Below are 18,017 nucleotides of genomic sequence, written 5' to 3'. Positions count from 1 at the left end.
CGAATTTATTGACGGCTAAATGACATTTGGCCGACAAATTTTCAAATCAAATTTCAAATGTTCAAATCATAGATTTGTCCCCAGAAATTGTCTGTGCAGAAATTGATAAGATTTTAGTTAAGGCACATGTTTTCTGTTCACCTTCAATCTTCAATGGAAATCGGACCGTTGTGGGTGAAGGCACAGTAGCCAAGACTCTTTGAATAAAAAAATAAATAAAATAAACCCAAAAACTTTCTTCTCATTTTTCTCGGGCCTGTATTTGAGCAGCTTCAAGCATGACACAGAACTGATGAGTGCAGACAAAAACTTCAGAGTTCAAACAACTTGAGCTACAAATTAAATTTAAATTGCTATGAAACAAGACAATTAAGAGCATAGCAGAAAATGAGTCAATGGCCTCTGGTGTAACACTTGTGGTCAATATTGTAATTGCAGCCCCTCTATTCGGCAAAAACAAAACAAAGAACATTAAATATAAAAGTAAAGCATAGAGTATTGCTTTTCATATGATATATATATATTTTTAGTAAATAATGTACTAAACTCCGTATGTGTGTATTGAGCGCATATTTAGAAGTCTGACGTTCCTAAAAGGTAGCGGAACGTTTTGTCTTGTGCCTTAAAAGCGTCGGGATTGTTTTAAGCGCAGCACCGCTGTTAGCACTTAGCTTGTTGATATTTGTGCGCTCCCTTGATGGAGCGACCAGCTCGGTTTTTGTGATGTTTGGATGAAAAATAATTAACATTTAAAGAGGCAAACATGGCGCTTTCGATGGAAACGCAGCTTCAGAGCATCTTTGAAGATGTTGTGGTAACACACATGTTTATAAGTTCATGTATTAGCGAGCTAAGACTAGTTAGCATTTGACTTGTCAGCTTTTTAATTGAAATGCACACAGTAATCTCACTTTAGATTTGATCATGTAAACATAAATGCAGTTCAGATGGTTAGTATTTGATGCATGATTACAGATAATGCTGTCTATAGAGATATTTGTGTCTCTTTTTCACCCCACAAGCTACAGGATAGATTTGTTTCGGACTATGCCAAGCATTATGTTTATTTTTATGCATGTCAGAATTGTCTTCAAAATAGGGTTTTTGAAGACAATGTTAAAGTTAAAACCAAACTGTCTGAGTTGTTATTTTACCTTTATTTCTATAATTTGTCTCTGTTGTTTATTTGTGTTTCTGTATTCCACAGAAAACGGAGATGATAGAAGAGGCATTTGCAGGGTAACACTTTAATCTTTACACTTGCAGTACATTGCTAAATTATTTATTTATTACTGTTTTTCAGATCCTACACATTGCAATCAGAAAATTTTGGTGGATTTGTGGAAAAAAAAATCTTGAAAATTGAAGTTTGGAATTGAAGTGTTTTACATCTGGAAAGACCAGCTACAAGTGATAAACTACAAAAGGGTGGATTCAAAAAGTCCTGACCTCTTCTTTTTTTTTTATATTTTTTTTATAGGATGTTCATGGACACTCCTGAGAATGAGAGGACTAAACTGATAAGCTGTCTCGGGGCCTTCAGGCAGTACTGGGGAACCCTGCAACAGGTTTCTACATGTGCAAATTCAAACACATACCAGCACTAAAAGATAACCTACATTAACTTCATTCTGTCACCTGCCTCTGTGTTTCTTCAGGACTCTCATGAGCAGTGTGTGCAGTGGATAGTGCGCTTCATCCACAGTCAGCACAGTCCCAAGAGGATCTCATTCCTGTACGACTGTCTGGCGATGGCTGTAGAGACCAGTTTGTTAATGCCTAGGTCAAGACCTACTCACTTCTTAAAGCCTGATTACCACAATTCATAAACATCTAATTAATCTGAAATGTATGTTTAGGATGGTGTGTGTTGCCCTGATTAGCTCTGAGAGCTTGGAGTGGGAAAGGACTCGACTGTGGGCCTTAACTTTCAAACTTATTCGCAAGATCATCGGAGGAGTGGATTACAAGGTCTCTGACACAAAACAATGCATGATAAGGAACTGATGCTATATGCGTTAGTGTTACATGTTTGTTGTCAAAGCTCTAAGTTGATTTGTTCTCCATTTTAAGGCTTGTAGAGTAATGTTTATTTAAACTTAGACGGTTTAAAAATTGTTTTGAAATTTAATCCAGGGTGTTCGTGATCTGCTGAAAGCTGTTCTGGATAAAATCCAGACTATCCCCATTACTGTCAGCTCAGCTATTGTACAGCAACTGCTGGCAGCAAGAGAGGTACTCAGACACATTATTACACATTTTTGCATTTTTCAGGTTTTTTTTTTCTTTTTTTTGTCGTTTTGTACATCTGTGTCACATTTTTAGTTTTTTTTTATCTGCTTCCATTGCAGGTAGTAGAATACATCCTGGACAGAAACGCCTGTCTGCTGCCTGCCTACTTTGCTGTCACAGAAATCAGAAAACTCTACCCAGAAGGACACCTTTCACATTGGGTAAAAGTGTTTCTAATACATAGGGCTGCAGGATGTTAAATAAATTGATGGCAACTTTATCGGTAATTATGACTATATTGATTGCAACTAATCCAAATTCATCTCGCCACCTTTTCTCATCTGTTACTCAAACACTTTTGATGACCTTCAGCATCTTTGGCACTGTCATTTATGTTAAGTGTCTGCATCATCATTAATGCAATAGGCTAAATATTAGGAACTGATGAGACTTGGAATATATTAACCAGCAGTTGGTGCTTTCCAAGCAGTCCTTTGTAATTAATATTTCAGGCACTCATATTGTGACAATTAATTTGTGGAGCTGTGTTGTAAAACTGGTACTTTGTTTTAATTTTTTCCTTGTAATAATCTGTTCATATGTCTTTTTCTCATCTGTAGCTTTTGGGCAGCCTGATATCAGACTTTGTGGACAGTTTCAGACCCACGGCCAGAATCAACTCTATATGTGGTAAGGCACTAAATATGTCTAAAATATACAAGATTTCAGTTTTTTTTTTTCTTCATTCTTAAAAACATTTCATTTTAGTTTGTTAGTACAACATGAGCTCAGCCGTTCTTACTTTTTAATGACCTTCATATTGATTTTGTTTTTGTCCAGATATTGCATATTTTTATTTTATATAACTCACTGAGAGTCAACTATGATTATGTGACGCTGATAAATAATGAGCGTCAACAGGAGGTCACTTAGTTATTTTGGTTTATTCAAAAAGAGTATGCTAGGGTATAATATGAGCGCTTCAGAAACTTTACGACTCTGGCAGTTAATAACCTGCCTTTGTTCCTGAACTGTTTATTCCTTATTATCTTGTTGGCATGGTTTCTCATCCAAAGTGTACACAGACTATTTCATGCTTTGCCATCATACCTGACAGTGTAAATGTTAGGTTATGACAAAAGAAAAAAAACCCTCTGTTTACTAACATTGTGAAGATATCTACCCATAAAGTACAAAATGTTTTAAAATATTGTAACAAAAATAAAATAAGGATTCATGTTCACCCAGATGTATAAACACGTTCTTCTTTGACATTGTTCACTGCTACTTTGTTGCCAGCATATAAATCAAGATGCTTTTAGCACCTGTTCAAATTTTACCACAAAATAATCTATTTGCTCTCGCTGTTTGCTCAGAAACAGCATGTGCTGCTTGTTTGAGAATGAGGTGGACAATCAGCAACTTGTAAACTCTTAAGATAAAGCTATACATCAGATAAGTAAAGTTTGTTTCATAATGGTTTCAGCATAAAGCTCAATATCAGGAAAGAAGGTGCCATGCTGACTTGTTTTATCTTTGCGATGGAGCCTGGCTGTAACCAGATTCAGAGCAGTGGGAAAACTTCAATATTTTGATCAGAGTATTAGCAAGGTGTCCTTTCATCTTTGAACAGGTGTATTTAAAATTAACATCTTACAAAGCCTGAAATTCATAAAAAAATTAAATAGGCCTTCCATATGTCAAACACAGGCCTTTAATTTTGTCATGCGAACACTATTTAGTCTTGTATTTTTTTGTCACGCAATTGTTTGAGTCACTTCTGTGACGTCAAGCGGTTGTGGCTACCGCTAGCTAAAGTGTAAATTTATTACTTGTTGCTTGGACGACATTTGTCTTCGCCATTATCACCTTTGTAGTGATATAGGTATTAAATTTGATTGCAAGTTGTCTTAAAAAGTCTTTAATTTGCTTGTGAAAACTGCAGAAATCTTGATATTTTCGTCAGCCTATGATCTGTTTCTTTATACACTACATCTTTTCCTATCGATTCTTTGTATTTGCACCTCTTACAAAATCTTCCAATCAGAGAAGATCAGAAAAATCTCCATGTGATTGAAAGGACACAGCTCTACGTGTTTTTCCTCGAATTGATTTTCGTTCGGTTTTTTGAATCGGTCTTATCTAATCCGTGTGTCTGCAGGACGGTGTAGTCTGTTGCCTGTGGTGAACAACAGCGGAGCCATCTGCAACTCCTGGAAATTAGACCCAACAACACTTCGCTTCCCTCTGAGGGGCATGCTGCCTTATGACAAAGTAACATACCTGTACACATCCAACACTTTGAACTGCAAAAGTATTCACAACCCCCTGGAATGTTTTTCATATTTTGTCACCTTACAGCCACAATCCTCAAATGTAAATTACTGGTATTTTAAGCAACATAAAATGACATGACTATATAATCTGAAAGTAAAAGAAAAAAAATGCATAATGTGGCATTTTTATTCAACCACCTCTTTCTCTGATGTGACAATGCAGTAAATTACGTTCAAAAGTGGCATTAATGCTGTCTATTTCGATACACAGTTCATGCTTATTTGCTTGTTCTGAAGTATGATGCATGCATTTTACATTTTGTAGGACCTATTTGAGCCTCAGACCGGCTTGCTCCGCTATGTGCTCGAGCAGCCGTATTCCAGGGAGATGGTGTGCAACATGTTAGGACTCAACAAACAGGTAAAATAATCTCTCTGTGCTTTTCTTAGCCTAAACACCATGCCATTTTGTTTTAATATATTTGCCCATTTATTTCTACTTATTCATTGGTTTGGACTTTTTACAACATTTTCCCCTTCATTTTTCTTAATCCCTCTCAGTCCTTTATCACTGACCCTCCTGCCATTCTTCTTTTGTCATCCTTTCCATACAGCTGTACAGATCCATGTAATGCAATGCTGTGAGCTTGTCCCATAATGCACTTATGTCAGTATTCCCTGTTGGGTTCATCCAGTTTCAGCTCAGCCCAAATCACTCGAGTTCAGGACTCAGAGTGTCGTAATGGCACCAAACCGTAATTAAAGCCACACATGGGTCTCTGTTGACATTCAGTGAACCAGAGCCTGTTTTTTGTATACTATAGATGAGTGAGTTGATGCTGAACTGTGCTGAACAAACAGGGAACATCCTACTTGTAGGTCCTTAGTCACCACTTTCTCTCCGTCTCTCCCCCCTTTTCCCGTCCTCTTTGTTTACTTTTTCTTTCCTGTTTCTCTCTTTTGTCCTCTGGTTGTCTCTGGTGTTTGTCCGTCTCTCTGCCATGCGCTCTCTAGACTCTGAACATTGCCCAGGTATGTCGTTGTTCCTCTTCTGGTTACACGACCTGCCAACTAACCAGCTCTCCGCTCACTTAGATTTTGTTTGTAAAAGATTTTGTTTGAAAAACCCAAAGTGGACAAAGACAGAACGTCGAATGGAGCAAATCGGAATTGCAACAGTGCTTGAAATGGATGCAGAAGGGGTTCATATGGATATATCTGTTTTGAAATTAATGCTGAATGACTTGTGTTCACAGAAAGAAGCAGGTGGATGATTTGACTTAGCAGTGACTTAGGACATGAATGATGAAGTGTCTTGCCAAATTATATACATTCCCTAAAATATTTTCTTTTTTTATGGTACAACCCAAAACTTCAGTTTATTTTCAGGGCTCGGGGAAATAGGGCAAAAATGATAAAATGCCAAAGGTGCATGATTTTTTTTTTTTTTTTTGGTGGGCAAAGGTATTCAACTCTCCAATTTATTAGTTTTTCAGAACTATGACTTACCATAATTACAGCTGAAAGTCTTTTAGAAAAAGCCCATGCCAGTTTTTGACATCTAGTGTTAATTTTTTTGCCTATTTTTACATTTTAAAGGCTAAATTTTGTTTTTATTAAAGGTGCATTGTGCAATTTAGAAGCAGTAACTCTGCTCTATTGAGCCTGCACTCTTTTAATACATTGTCTTTATTAGATTTACTTGTTGATTAACAAATTTCTTTTGGACTATTGTCCTGCACTTTAAAACTTGAATCACCTCTGTGGCTATCACTGACGGTCTTTCAGTAGAAACGCTGCTAAAAACTTCCGGGTTATTCTGAGTCAGACTCTTTTTTATTTTATTTTTGAATTTTCCAGCTAACAAGCCTGACATGAAGTTGGCTTAAAAAGTCAACTTTTAGCAACCTTTTCAAGTTGAAACCCTGCTGTTGACATTTCAGGTGCTGCTGCGCTGCATGTGTGGATGTAGTCTGGTGCTTGCCTGTTGTCAGCAAGGTGCTTTTTGTCACGCCAACCTGGGCAAAACTGTGTCTAAAACCTCTAACTCGCATTACTGAAGACATATCTTCTTTCCCATGTATTTACTTGTCGACACATAATAGCTTACTGCAACCTTGTGGGAACAGGGACTACTATTTATAGTTTGTGACCGTCAGGCACCTGATTAAGTAAGCAGTCAGAGAGGAAGTAGAGCTGGTTTTAAAACATCAGGTTGGCAGGAGGAGCAGGAAGTTGGTTCTCTGTTACAAATGCATAAAAAGGAATGGATTCTCAGAACTTGAAATCAGCAATTCCACTGTATGGAAAGTACTCTATGGGTGAAGGGCTTTCATCCTGAAAGCGGACCGTAAGATTCTAAAAGAAGTCTCCAAAAACGGATGTCAAAGAGTCATGGAGAAATGGCGAAATACCTTAACCGCTGCCTGATTAAAAAGCCACGGGATAGTGAAATGGATGCAGAAGCCAAAGGAAAGCTTCATATGAAAAACCAGCTGTGATTGGCTGGTCGACAGAGCACTTACCTATGGTACAACAATTAAATAATGTGCTGTAAACGAAGGGCGCAGGTTGTTGGATGCCTTTTATTGAGCTGTAAGATCCAAGATAAAAGTCGGATGTGAGGGAGGCTTGAAGTCTTGATGTATGTGGAACAGGGAATCTTAACTTGGGCGAACTCAATTAGTTTTTTTATACACAATTGTCTGTGAACTATAATTCAAAGCAGTGGACTGAATTATGAGTGAGAATAAATCTGCTAAATTGAAGGACTTTTTGTTCAAGCGTTTAGTGATTTCTAGTTCTCTAGTGATTGGGTTGATTTTGTTTTTTTTGGAGTGATGTAGATTAATCATATAGGTTATTTTCAGAAATTTCACAGAAGCTACACCTCTTTTTCTCTGTCCCTTTGTTGCTTTCTGTTCCCCTGTGTGAGCATGGAAATGTGGTTGTACCAGTAGCTGGATTAAAAAAAAAAAAAGCAAAAGAAATGAATACAATTGAGTGAGAAAGTAAAGGACATCCTCCTCTTCTTCCTCCAAATTTCCCCTCTTCCCCCTCTGACTGCCTCTCCAAACCTTGCAGTTCTGCATGCAGGAATGTGTTGCACCTTTTTTATTTATTTATTTTTTTTGACTGGTTGTTGTGCCGTGTCGTGCTGTGTTGTTCAACCCAATCTGTGTCTGAGTTACTAAAGAACTTCTATCCCCAGAGGTTTCATACGACTTCCTAGCGAAAGAGGTCTTTACCCGCTTCGCTCTGACAACAGGACGTGAATTCAAATGTCTTATAAATAATATTATGTGCTCCATTTCTTCACAAAGCTAGTGAAACTAAATAGATTTGTGGAGTAGATCAATGGTACAGTTTTATTGATTTTTGACCACACCTATATTGCACCATTGATGTACTGTAATAAAGCCATAAGCTTTACACAGAGAAATAAAACCAGAAAACTCAAAATGAGGTCAACAAAGGACAGCAAGACACCTGGTGCTGACAGAGTTGCAGCAGCCATTACAGTCTCTCTTTTGTTTGTGTTGCATTTTTGTGAGAGACACACACACAAATGCCAGCAGCAGAGATTGTGAGTCTAAATAGAAACTCTTGTACGGGCTTTTTAAAATGGGACTCAATTAGCAACCTGATGTGGACAGTAAGGATCTGCATCAAGGTCTTTAATTTTTTTTAAACGCTCTGTTAAAAAAAAGAAAAATTCATACCTAAAAATGAAATTTGAAAACTTTTTCAGGTTTAGGGAAATATTCAACATTTTAAAATGAGCAGAACACAGTCTTTGTCTTGAGTGTGCAGCCTTGAATATGTTCACTAAATAAAGACTTAAAATATGATTTGCAAAAATTCTGCATAGAATCAATCACAGTTTGGGGGTTTAATATCCCTTTATTCATCTCTACTCCTGCCTGCCACTCCCCCTCACCTACAATATCCTGTTCTCTTGGTAATCCTCCTTCTTCCCTGTTTTTGTTTATTTTGTTTTCCCCACTTTTCTACACCTGTTTTTTTTAAAAAAAGGAAAAAAGAAATGTCTCTCTACCCTAGCAAATGTTATACTGATGTATTTCAATTCTAATTCTAACCAGAACTACCAAATATGATATTACACTGTTAGAAAAGTAAAACTATGTTGTCGTTCAAGTGAATTTTAGTTTTACTTGCACCAAGATTATTGTTTTACCACTAGGGATTTAACTCGGTGAAATGAAATTATTCAGTGTATCCAAAAATCATGCTGTGGTTTTTGTTTTGTTTTTTCATCCACGAAACGCAGTCTGAAGTTTTTGTTTTTGGGTCTGTGCTCCGACTCTTAACGTTTAAATCTCAGTGAAGTGAAAGGACGAGGAGAAGCTGTACGCCAGAATAGAGCTGCAGTTGAACCTCGACAAGATGCCGACCTGCATGAGAGAGACTGATATATATTTTCCAAGTCTGTGTGTTCAATAATGGCTGTGGCATGTGAAACTTTAGCGTAGATGTAATAATATTTTTGTCTTTCTGTGTCAACCCTCTTGTCGTCGTCCTTACTTTGTTCTCCGGCCTTCTAACGCTCCGCTCCTCATCCTGCAGCAAAAGCAGCGGTGCCCGGTGCTGGAGGAGCAGCTGGTGGACCTGGTGGTGTACGCCATGGAACGGTCGGAGACGGAGGAGCATTTCGACGCTGACATCGGAGGAACGAGCCAGTTGCTGTGGCAACACCTCTCCTCGCAGCTCATCTTCTTTGTGTTGTTTCAGTTCGCGAGCTTCCCTCACATGGTGCTCTCCTTGCATCAGAAGGTAAGAGTTTCCATGAGCAGGGTTGGTGCGTCTTGCTCTCAGATTTTAAAGACATTGTTCTGCCACAGTTGAATAGGAGAGTCAGGAAAAGCAGGAAAAAGGGCAATTTTATGTTTTTTTGTGTCTTTGAGTCTCTTGGATCAGCGTTATTAATTTGAACCTAGGGTTTCTATACTGTCTGGTTTCAATGCCAAATGAAACATTTATTCAAGATAACAATCTCTGTTTAGTGCTGGATGATTCAGTCTGACAAGCCAAAGATTTGCGAAACAAACTTTTATTCTACATGATATAATCTGTTTATGTTTTGTCTTTATTCTAAAGTCTTATGAACTCTGACCAAATGAACCTATCCAAGGTTAGATGTCGTTGAGCCAGACTCTCTCCAGTGTTTAGGATTTTTTTTGTCTTCTGTATAAAACTGTTAAGTTTAATGGCTGTTGTCGGAGCCATCTAAGTCCATACAAAATAATGCTACATTTTTATTGTTTTATGTTTGTATCTTTGTATTTTATTCCATATTTTGATTTGTGAAATTTTGCTCCCAAATCAATATGTTGCTAAAAGAAAGCAATAAATAATTAAAAGACATGATTTTGAATGGTAAAGTAGTCAGGAATACTATAATAGAAATTATTGAAAGATTACCTTGCATTCGATGTCCGTCACAAAAACAAATTTTGTTAGATAATAATTTCTCCCAGAAATGATGGAATCATGGCATTTTGAGATAGTCTTCAACTAATAATAATGGCATATTTATCACAGTGCGCACACCCAAAGATAAAAAACAAATCTTGCTTTTCTAAGGGATATTTAACAGTGGAAACGAAAGATGTTTTAGATATCTGAAATTATCAAAAAATGTAAAGCAGCAATAATTCAAATGCATTATGAAGTCTCTGTAAACAAAATTGCATTTCAAAAATAATAATCATTTGACTTAGATGGGGAAAAACAAACAAAAGTGGTAGATAATGCAAACTACTTCATACTGGGTGTCAGAGGTTTGCAGAATTTTTCAAAAATGAAGGCTTTTCAACTATATTAAATGAGAGCATCTCTTTAATGACTCACTATTTTTAATTTATGTGATTAATTGATTTATTGCTTATAGTGACAGGCTTAGTTGATGCACAACCAGCTCTGTTTTTAATTAATTAAAAGGCTAAATGACATGAATTGGGTGAAAAATCACATCCTTTATTTTCTCAACCTTTCTGTCTTCTTAGCTTGCAGGCAGAGGCCTTATTAAAGGCAGGGATCACCTGATGTGGGTCCTGCTGCAGTTCATATCAGGCAGCATTCAGAAAAATGCTTTAGCTGACTTCTTGCCAGTCATGAAGCTCTTTGACCTGCTTTACCCAGAAAAAGAGGTAAACTAAAGTGAACAGTTTGGCTTTTTTGCTGTGCATTTTACTTTAAATCTTTGATTGTAATAACTAAATGTAGCATTTTTTTTTCTTTTTTCACATTTCCAGTGTATCCCAGTTCCTGACATCAGCAAACCGCAGTCAACTCACTCCTTTGCCATGACCTGCATCTGGATCCACCTGAACCGCAAAGCTCAAAACGACAACTCCAAACTGCAGATTCTCATACCACACTCCCTGAAACTCCACCATGAGTGCGTATAGTTAACTTATCTGGTCCCAAAGTGTAAATGCTGCTAGTAGTTTACTCATTTTCATCGTCTTCGTCTTAGGTTTCTCCAGCAGTCACTGCGTAACAAAAGCCTGGGAATGTCCGACTATAAGATCGCCTTGCTGTGCAACGCCTACAGCACCAACTCGGACTGCTTCTCCCTGCCGATGGGCGTCCTGGTGGAGACCATCTACGGAAACGGGTCCATGAGGATCAACCTGCCCGGCACCAGCTGCATGGCGTCAGGATCCGTCACTCCGCTGCCCATGAACCTGCTGGATTCTCTCACTGTGCACGCGAAAATGAGGTAGGAGAGAAAGGAAAGGGGTCGGTTCATTTGAACTGAAGTGGTTTATCTTTAATGCATGAATCCGCCGGGTTTGTTTTCAGCCTGATCCACAGCATCGCCACACGCGTGATCAAACTGGCTCACGCCAAGTCCAGCATCGCCCTGGCTCCGGCGCTAGTGGAAACATACAGCAGGCTTTTGGTCTATATGGAGATCGAGTCACTGGGCATCAAGGGATTTATCAGTAAGTGTTTGTTTATATTTTGACAAACGATGAACTTACTAAGAATGTTTAAAGAATCAATGAAAACACTTTTTATGAACCAGTATGCAAAACTTTGCAAACGTATCCATGCCGCTTAAATTTCCGAACGTTTTTCACTGGTATTTAAATAAATGTCAGTATGCAGAAACATTATAAAGCTTCCCTGTTCAGGTCAGTTGCTGCCCAATGTGTTTAAGTCTCACGCATGGGGAATCCTTCACACACTGCTGGAGATGTTCAGCTACAGGATGCATCACATCCAGCCGCACTACAGGGTTCAGCTCCTCAGCCATCTACACAGCCTGGCTGCCGTGCCCCAGACCAACCAGAATCAGCTGCATCTCTGGTAAGCGCAGTACTCTTAACAAATGCATATGTAAATTATTTGATATAAGAAAGAAATTATTCTATGCCCTGCAGGTTCAAATTCTTAAGTGAAAAGCTGGAGCAATTAAGCAGGAAGTCGGTGTTGTGAAAGTGCATGTAAAAAAAAAAAAAAAAAATCAAAACCGTGAGAGAGACAAAAGAATATCTTCTAGTTAATTAGATTCCAAGATTTAAAAAAATGCATATTAAAAATTTACATTTTTATACAATATTCCCCAAGGTTTAATGCTAAGAATCCCTGGTTTTGTTGTTTGTTTTTGTGTAGTAATGACATTCGTAAAGCCTCCACATTACTGCCTTTAACTGATGTGATGTGGGAAGGATTTAGGATGTCTTATTTTCTTACTATGTGCGGTGTAACCATAATAGTGAGTGTGTACCTGATTGTGCTCAAGTTTGTTTTACTCTTTACAGAAACTGAGATTTGTCTCTTTCCTCAGCGTTGAGAGCACCGCCCTGCGGCTCATCACGGCATTGGGGAGTTCAGAGGTCCAACCTCAGTTCACCCGCTTCCTCAACGACCCGAAGACCGTCCTCTCTGCCGAGTCAGAGGAGCTGAACCGAGCTTTGATACTCACGCTGGCCAGGGCCACGCATGTGACTGGTACTTTCCAGTGGACTTTGTCTTTAGATTCGTTTTGTTTTGGTTTCAGTGTCATTTATTCCGCCATTCTTTCTCAGCTGAAAAGTCGCCTGCTTTGTACCTTCCGTAGATTTTTTCACCGGCTCTGACTCCATTCATGGCACCTGGTGTAAAGACATCCTCCAGACCATCATAAGTTTCACGCCTCACAACTGGGCGTCACACACTCTGTCCTGCTTCCCAGCTCCTCTGCAGGTGCCACACATTTACCTCTGCAGGCACGACATGAACTACACGACAGATTTTGTTATATTGAACGTTTCCTCTGTTTGTGACGCAGGCGTTCTTCAAGCAGAACAATGTTCCTCAGGAGTCTCGCTTCAACCTGAAGAAGAATGTGGAGGAGGAATACAGGAAGTGGAAGTCGATGGCCAATGAGAATGACATCATCACCCACTTCTCAATGCAGGGCTCTCCTCCCTTGTTCCTGTGTCTGCTGTGGAAGATGCTTCTGGAGACGGATCGCATAAACCAGATAGGATTCAGGTCTGGAGACGCTGTTTCGTACTATGAGAGAGGAAACGTGATTTTTAATTTTTTTTCTTTAAAACCTTCATCAGGGTTTTGGAGCGAATCGGAGCTCGTGCGCTGGTGGCTCACGTCCGAACATTCGCCGACTTTCTTGTCTACGAGTTCTCGACTTCAGCTGGCGGACAGCAACTCAACAAGTGCATTGAAATCCTGAATGACATGGTCTGGAAATACAACATTGTCACTCTGGACAGACTCATCCTGTGTCTGGTGAGAACATCCAGAGAAACTCGGCATTGCTAATGCTCCTTTTGGTTCAGTGTCCTTTATTAGCGGTGTTTTATTTCAGGCGATGCGAAGCCATGAGGGGAACGAGGCTCAGGTCTGTTACTTCATTATCCAGCTCCTTCTGCTGAAGCCGAGCGACTTCAGGAACCGAGTCAACGACTTTGTGAAGGAGAACGCTCCTGAGCACTGGCTGCAGAGCGACTGGCACAACAAGCACATGAACTACCACAAGGTGTCAGTTTTTTTTTTCTTCTTCTTAAAAGATTTTATGTCAAAATATTGACTGTTTTCATGTTTAGATAGGTCTGAAAAAGGACTGTGGAAAATGATTTTTCTTAACCAATTCTCCAAATGTGTTCCTTCCATCAGTCTGTCCGTCCTTATGTCTGTCTGTACATGCATCCCTCTGTTTGTGGGTTCATTCGTTTGACCCTTTGGCTGTCCATCGAAGGGTCTTAATGTCTGCTCGTCCAATCTGTATACACCATTTTTTATCCAATTAATCGTTAATCAATTAAATAATCAATTGAATAATCAATTTCTAAAATGATTGTTAGTTGCAGTTCTATTCATGGGGTTTGAAAAAAAGATTTCCAAAAGTCTAAAATGTAACTCACTAAAACCTGCAGATATCTCTCTCCTTCCACTTTGCCACAGTTTGTAGGGGTTATTTCCTGACTGTCAGCCAAAGTTGAGTTTGAGAAAGTAATTTTAAAATGGAAAACCCTTCGTTTCATTTCCAGAAATACCCTGAGAAGCTGTACTTTGAGGGTCTTGCAGAACAAGTGAGCCCTCCCCTGCAGCTGCAGCCTCAGTACCTGCCGATCTACTTCGGCAACGTCTGCCTGCGCTTCCTGCCCGTCTTCGACATCGTCATCCACCGCTTCCTGGAGCTCCTCCCCGTCTCAAAGTCTCTGGAGACGCTGCTGGATCACCTGGGGGGACTGTACAAGTTCCATGGTGAGGAAGACCACTGGTCAGGGAAAACTATCAATAAGCGCCAAAGTTTTTAAGCTGCGAATGTCTTCTGCGCGCAGACCGGCCCGTGACGTACCTGTACAACACCCTTCATTACTACGAACGGCATCTCAGAGACCGGACCAACCTGAAGAGGAAGCTGGTTCACGCCATCATGTCTTCACTGAAGGCAGGCAGAAAGAAGGAGCAGATCTGCCGTTCAGTACGAGGAGCGACGTTAACCATGAAGCTTTTGTTCTGCAGGACAACCGAACCCCAGGATGGTGTCTGAGTGAGACCTATTTGAAGTTTGGCATGAACCCCAGGGAGGACAACGTCTGGATCCCTGATGACACCTATTACTGCAAGCTGATTGGCCGCCTTGTGGACAATATCCTTTAATAATCTGAACAGATCCATCACTGTAACAAGATGAGACTGATGCAGGATAATGGAGGAAAGCACAGCCCTTAAAGGCGCCCGGCTAATACACTTGTTACTCCTAATAGCACATTTCCCTCGATGGCTTTGAAAAGCAATTAAAAGTAATTTTTTACTATTGTGCCCCAACGTGTTGTTAGAATTAACTGTAAGCAAGACAAAAATCCACCTGAGGGCTTTTCGTGGCTGCTGGGTTACCCCTGCTCATTTTAAAACAAGATCACGTTTGCTTTCATTGAAGTTATTTTTCCACCCACTCCCATCTCAGCCCGCCTTAACTCTCGCTCCCACCCATGGCGGGAAAGTCACCCGGCCCCTTCCCGAACTGTGACTGGAGGTTCAACGAGTTCCCCAACCCGGCGGCGCACGCCCTGCACGTCACCTGCGTGGAGCTCATGGCTCTGGCCGTGCCGGGGAAGGACGTCGGCAATGCTTTGCTCAATGTGGTGTTAAAGAGGTGCAACAAATGCATTAACAATTGTGAATTACATGCATATCTATGTTTTATAGCATCATCATTTTCCTGTTTACTCTTTTTATGAATACTATTATTAATCTACCAAATGTGTCTGTTTGAGGTTCCAGATCTCGATGGAGCAAACAAACCTAGGCTTCAGAATTTTGACAGACTTCATAGCAAAGACACAAAATCTTGCCAAGTGTTTTGGTTTGATTTCTCAAACAAATATCTTAGTTTTGTTTCATTTCAAGTGTGCTAGCTTACAAGTAATTTTTCAGAAAGATAAAGGAGCTTCGTTTAAGTAAATACCTTAATATTGATGAAAAAGTACTAGTTTGGCAGATTATTTCACTTATAACAAAACTTTTGCCAATGGAACTGGTACATTTTTTATCATTATGAAGGTATTATTGACCTTAGACAATCTCCCAGATCATGCTGAAAAGTTACTTGTAAGTTAGTGCACTTTAAATAAGACAAAACTAAGATATTTGCATTATAAACTAGTCCAAAAATACTTGGTAAGACATTCTTTTTTTTATTGTGTTGTATTCATTGAGGGATAAATGATTTTATAGTTGAAGTTGTAGGCATCAGGTGTCAAGTCAACAGCTTTCTTCCTGGTTTAGTTCTTTCTCTTTTGAGACACAAAGCAGAGATTGTGATTTTCTTATTTCTAAATCAAAAGGCCCGATAAGTTGGAAGGAAAATTGCTGAAAATTACTTTTTACCACATAAACAAGCAGCCGAGGCAGCAAAAGCTTCAGCGCGATGTGACGATAGGTCGCCTGCTGATTTTTTGTGGTTGAGATTAAAATCTTTTTCACCTTTTAGTCAACCTCTGGTTCCCAGGGAGAACATCACAGCTTGGATGAACGCCATTGGACTGGTGATCACTGCCCTTCCTGTAAGAAAAGGATGGTTTTTTTTGTGACATCTTTTGAACGTTTCCTAAAAAAATAAATAAATAAACGACTTCAAAGTCTCTCTCCTCCTGTCACAGGAGCCCTACTGGATCGTCCTCCACGACCGCATCATCTCCGTGCTCAGCTCTCCAGCGCTCACGTCGGAGACCGAGTGGGCGGGGGATCCCTTCGCCTTGCTGGACTTCACCGCCTGCCACCAAAGCTACAGCGAGATGAACTGCAGCTACGTGCTGGCGTTGACGCACGCCGTGTGGCACCACTCGTCCATCGGACAGCTCTCTCTGATTCCCAAGTTAGCCGTCCCACCTGCCGTTCTGATGCTTTGAAGGGTCCGGCGTGATGTAGAACTTTTATCTTTTTTTTTTTTGTTTTCCTTTTGTGTAGATTCCTGTCGGAGACGCTGAAGCCCATCGTCCAGACGGAGTTGCAGTTGCTTTATGTTTATCACCTCGTGGGGCCGTTCCTGCAGCGCTTTCAGCAAGAACGGACGCGATGCATGCTGGAGGTACCATCACACCTAATGTTGGATGATAAATGCAATAAAAGTTTAGATTTTTTTTTTTTTTTTAAGCCCTTGTCAATGTTTGTGTTAAAGATTGGGGTGGCCTTCTATGAGATGCTGCAGGCCGTCGACCAGCACTGCCAACATCTGAGCTACATGGACCCCATCTGTGATTTTCTCTATCATATCAAGTACATGTACACCGGAGACAGCGTGAAGGAGCAGGTGAGAACAAACCAGCACAATGACGGTCGTTCATCGATGAAGGAGGAAGCAAAAAGAGACTGAGACGATGTGATTTCATAGAATCAAAACACCTGACAGTGATAAACAGAAACGCCGCTGTTTATCTAGCCAGACAGCTGAGAATACAATTACCACTGGACTGTCAAAATGCTTTCCTGTATTTCCATCAGATTCACCTGAAGTGACAGGGGAGCTCAGACTGAGGATGGTTTTTTTTGTCATTTGAAAAAAAAAAAGAAAAAGACAAATGGCTTTTGTATAACAGTACAAGAACCATAATATAATAATACATTATTATCTTGTATTACGTTTTTTTTATTGGTCTTTGTGTGACTGCTTCTTCCACAAAGCTATTCAATCTGCACAAAATTGATCACGCGATAATTTGCATCGCAGAAAATGATGTGGAAGGATTCAGCCAACCTGAAAATACACCTAAATTCATGTCTGCCCAGGTGGAGAAAATCATCATGACTCTTCGCCCTGCGATGAAGCTGCGTCTGCGCTTCATCACTCACAGCAGCATCATTGAGACCTCCTCATCAGCTACCGCCGCCGCGGCGTCTGCCTCCGCCTCTTCCTCCTCCGCCGGCACTCCCCAGCCGCCTCCTTCCTCACTCCCCTCCGCCAACGCCGCAGCCTCTCCCTCCTCTTCCTCACAGCACGCACACACGCCCATGTAAGGACACGAGGGAAGATGACGCTGGTGAACTGAAACGTGAAATGACGGCCAGGTGTTTTGGCTGTGAGATAAAGATGAATTTCAAAGTCGCTGTTCTGTTTTTATTAACGACCTCAGAACAAGAAAGATTGGAAAGCTGATTCTTTTACTTGCATGATTGTTGTGAATGATTAGAACAGGCAAAGATTTAGTGTTTTAGAAGAATCACAAAACTATTTCTTACTGTTTTAGTTTTGTAGTTTTTTTTTTTTGTTTTTTTACATTGAATAGTACTTTTATTTCATTGAAAACTGCAATAAAAATTCTTTTTATACTAAATGTGCTGAGAATCTTTTACACCAGATTCTTCCGATAGCATCTTCTTGGCTTCATTTAATATTTTTCCCTTGGCCCCTGTATTTTTTATTTTTTTGTTGCTCTAATAGTTAGCCTCCTGTTGGCCCAGATTTGAACCTGTCAGGTCTTTCTATCCTCATTCTTCTCTCTGGAGAAACACCTTTTTTTTTTGACAGTC

The 18,017-nt window shown here is 39.9% G+C and overlaps 1 protein-coding gene across 3 annotated transcripts; it reads left to right on the top strand.

Annotated features, from left to right (window-relative positions):
* The first annotated feature begins 658 nt into the window (after positions 1 to 658).
* On the top strand, positions 659 to 17,815 carry med23 (mediator complex subunit 23). 3 transcript variants are annotated; one of them, XM_055044408.1, is made up of 31 exons: positions 659 to 814; positions 1,208 to 1,239; positions 1,481 to 1,568; positions 1,659 to 1,783; positions 1,860 to 1,971; positions 2,137 to 2,235; positions 2,352 to 2,453; positions 2,853 to 2,922; positions 4,394 to 4,506; positions 4,834 to 4,929; positions 5,523 to 5,540; positions 9,096 to 9,302; positions 10,535 to 10,678; positions 10,784 to 10,929; positions 11,008 to 11,253; positions 11,337 to 11,479; positions 11,672 to 11,846; positions 12,328 to 12,491; positions 12,601 to 12,725; positions 12,811 to 13,016; positions 13,091 to 13,271; positions 13,351 to 13,521; positions 14,033 to 14,249; positions 14,327 to 14,436; positions 14,511 to 14,637; positions 14,979 to 15,144; positions 16,000 to 16,054; positions 16,151 to 16,365; positions 16,458 to 16,578; positions 16,669 to 16,800; positions 17,277 to 17,815. In XM_055044408.1, the coding sequence occupies exons 1-31, from the start codon at positions 764 to 766 to the stop codon at positions 17,502 to 17,504; spliced, it is 4,185 nt and encodes a 1,394-aa protein (XP_054900383.1). In that variant the 5' UTR covers positions 659 to 763; the 3' UTR covers positions 17,505 to 17,815. The 3 variants fall into 3 exon arrangements, with proteins under 3 accessions (XP_054900383.1, XP_054900381.1, XP_054900382.1); XM_055044406.1 differs by having other exon boundaries at positions 15,982 to 16,054; XM_055044407.1 differs by lacking the exon at positions 5,523 to 5,540 and having other exon boundaries at positions 15,982 to 16,054.
* The last annotated feature ends 202 nt before the right edge of the window (positions 17,816 to 18,017 follow it).

The sequence above is a fragment of the Poeciliopsis prolifica genome, unplaced genomic scaffold (assembly GCF_027474105.1).
Source record: "Poeciliopsis prolifica strain line A6 unplaced genomic scaffold, Auburn_PproV2 SCAFFOLD020, whole genome shotgun sequence".
NCBI lineage: Eukaryota > Metazoa > Chordata > Actinopteri > Cyprinodontiformes > Poeciliidae > Poeciliopsis > Poeciliopsis prolifica.
Note: the sequence above shows the minus strand (reverse complement) of the source record. Positions and strands in the feature narration are given on the sequence as shown.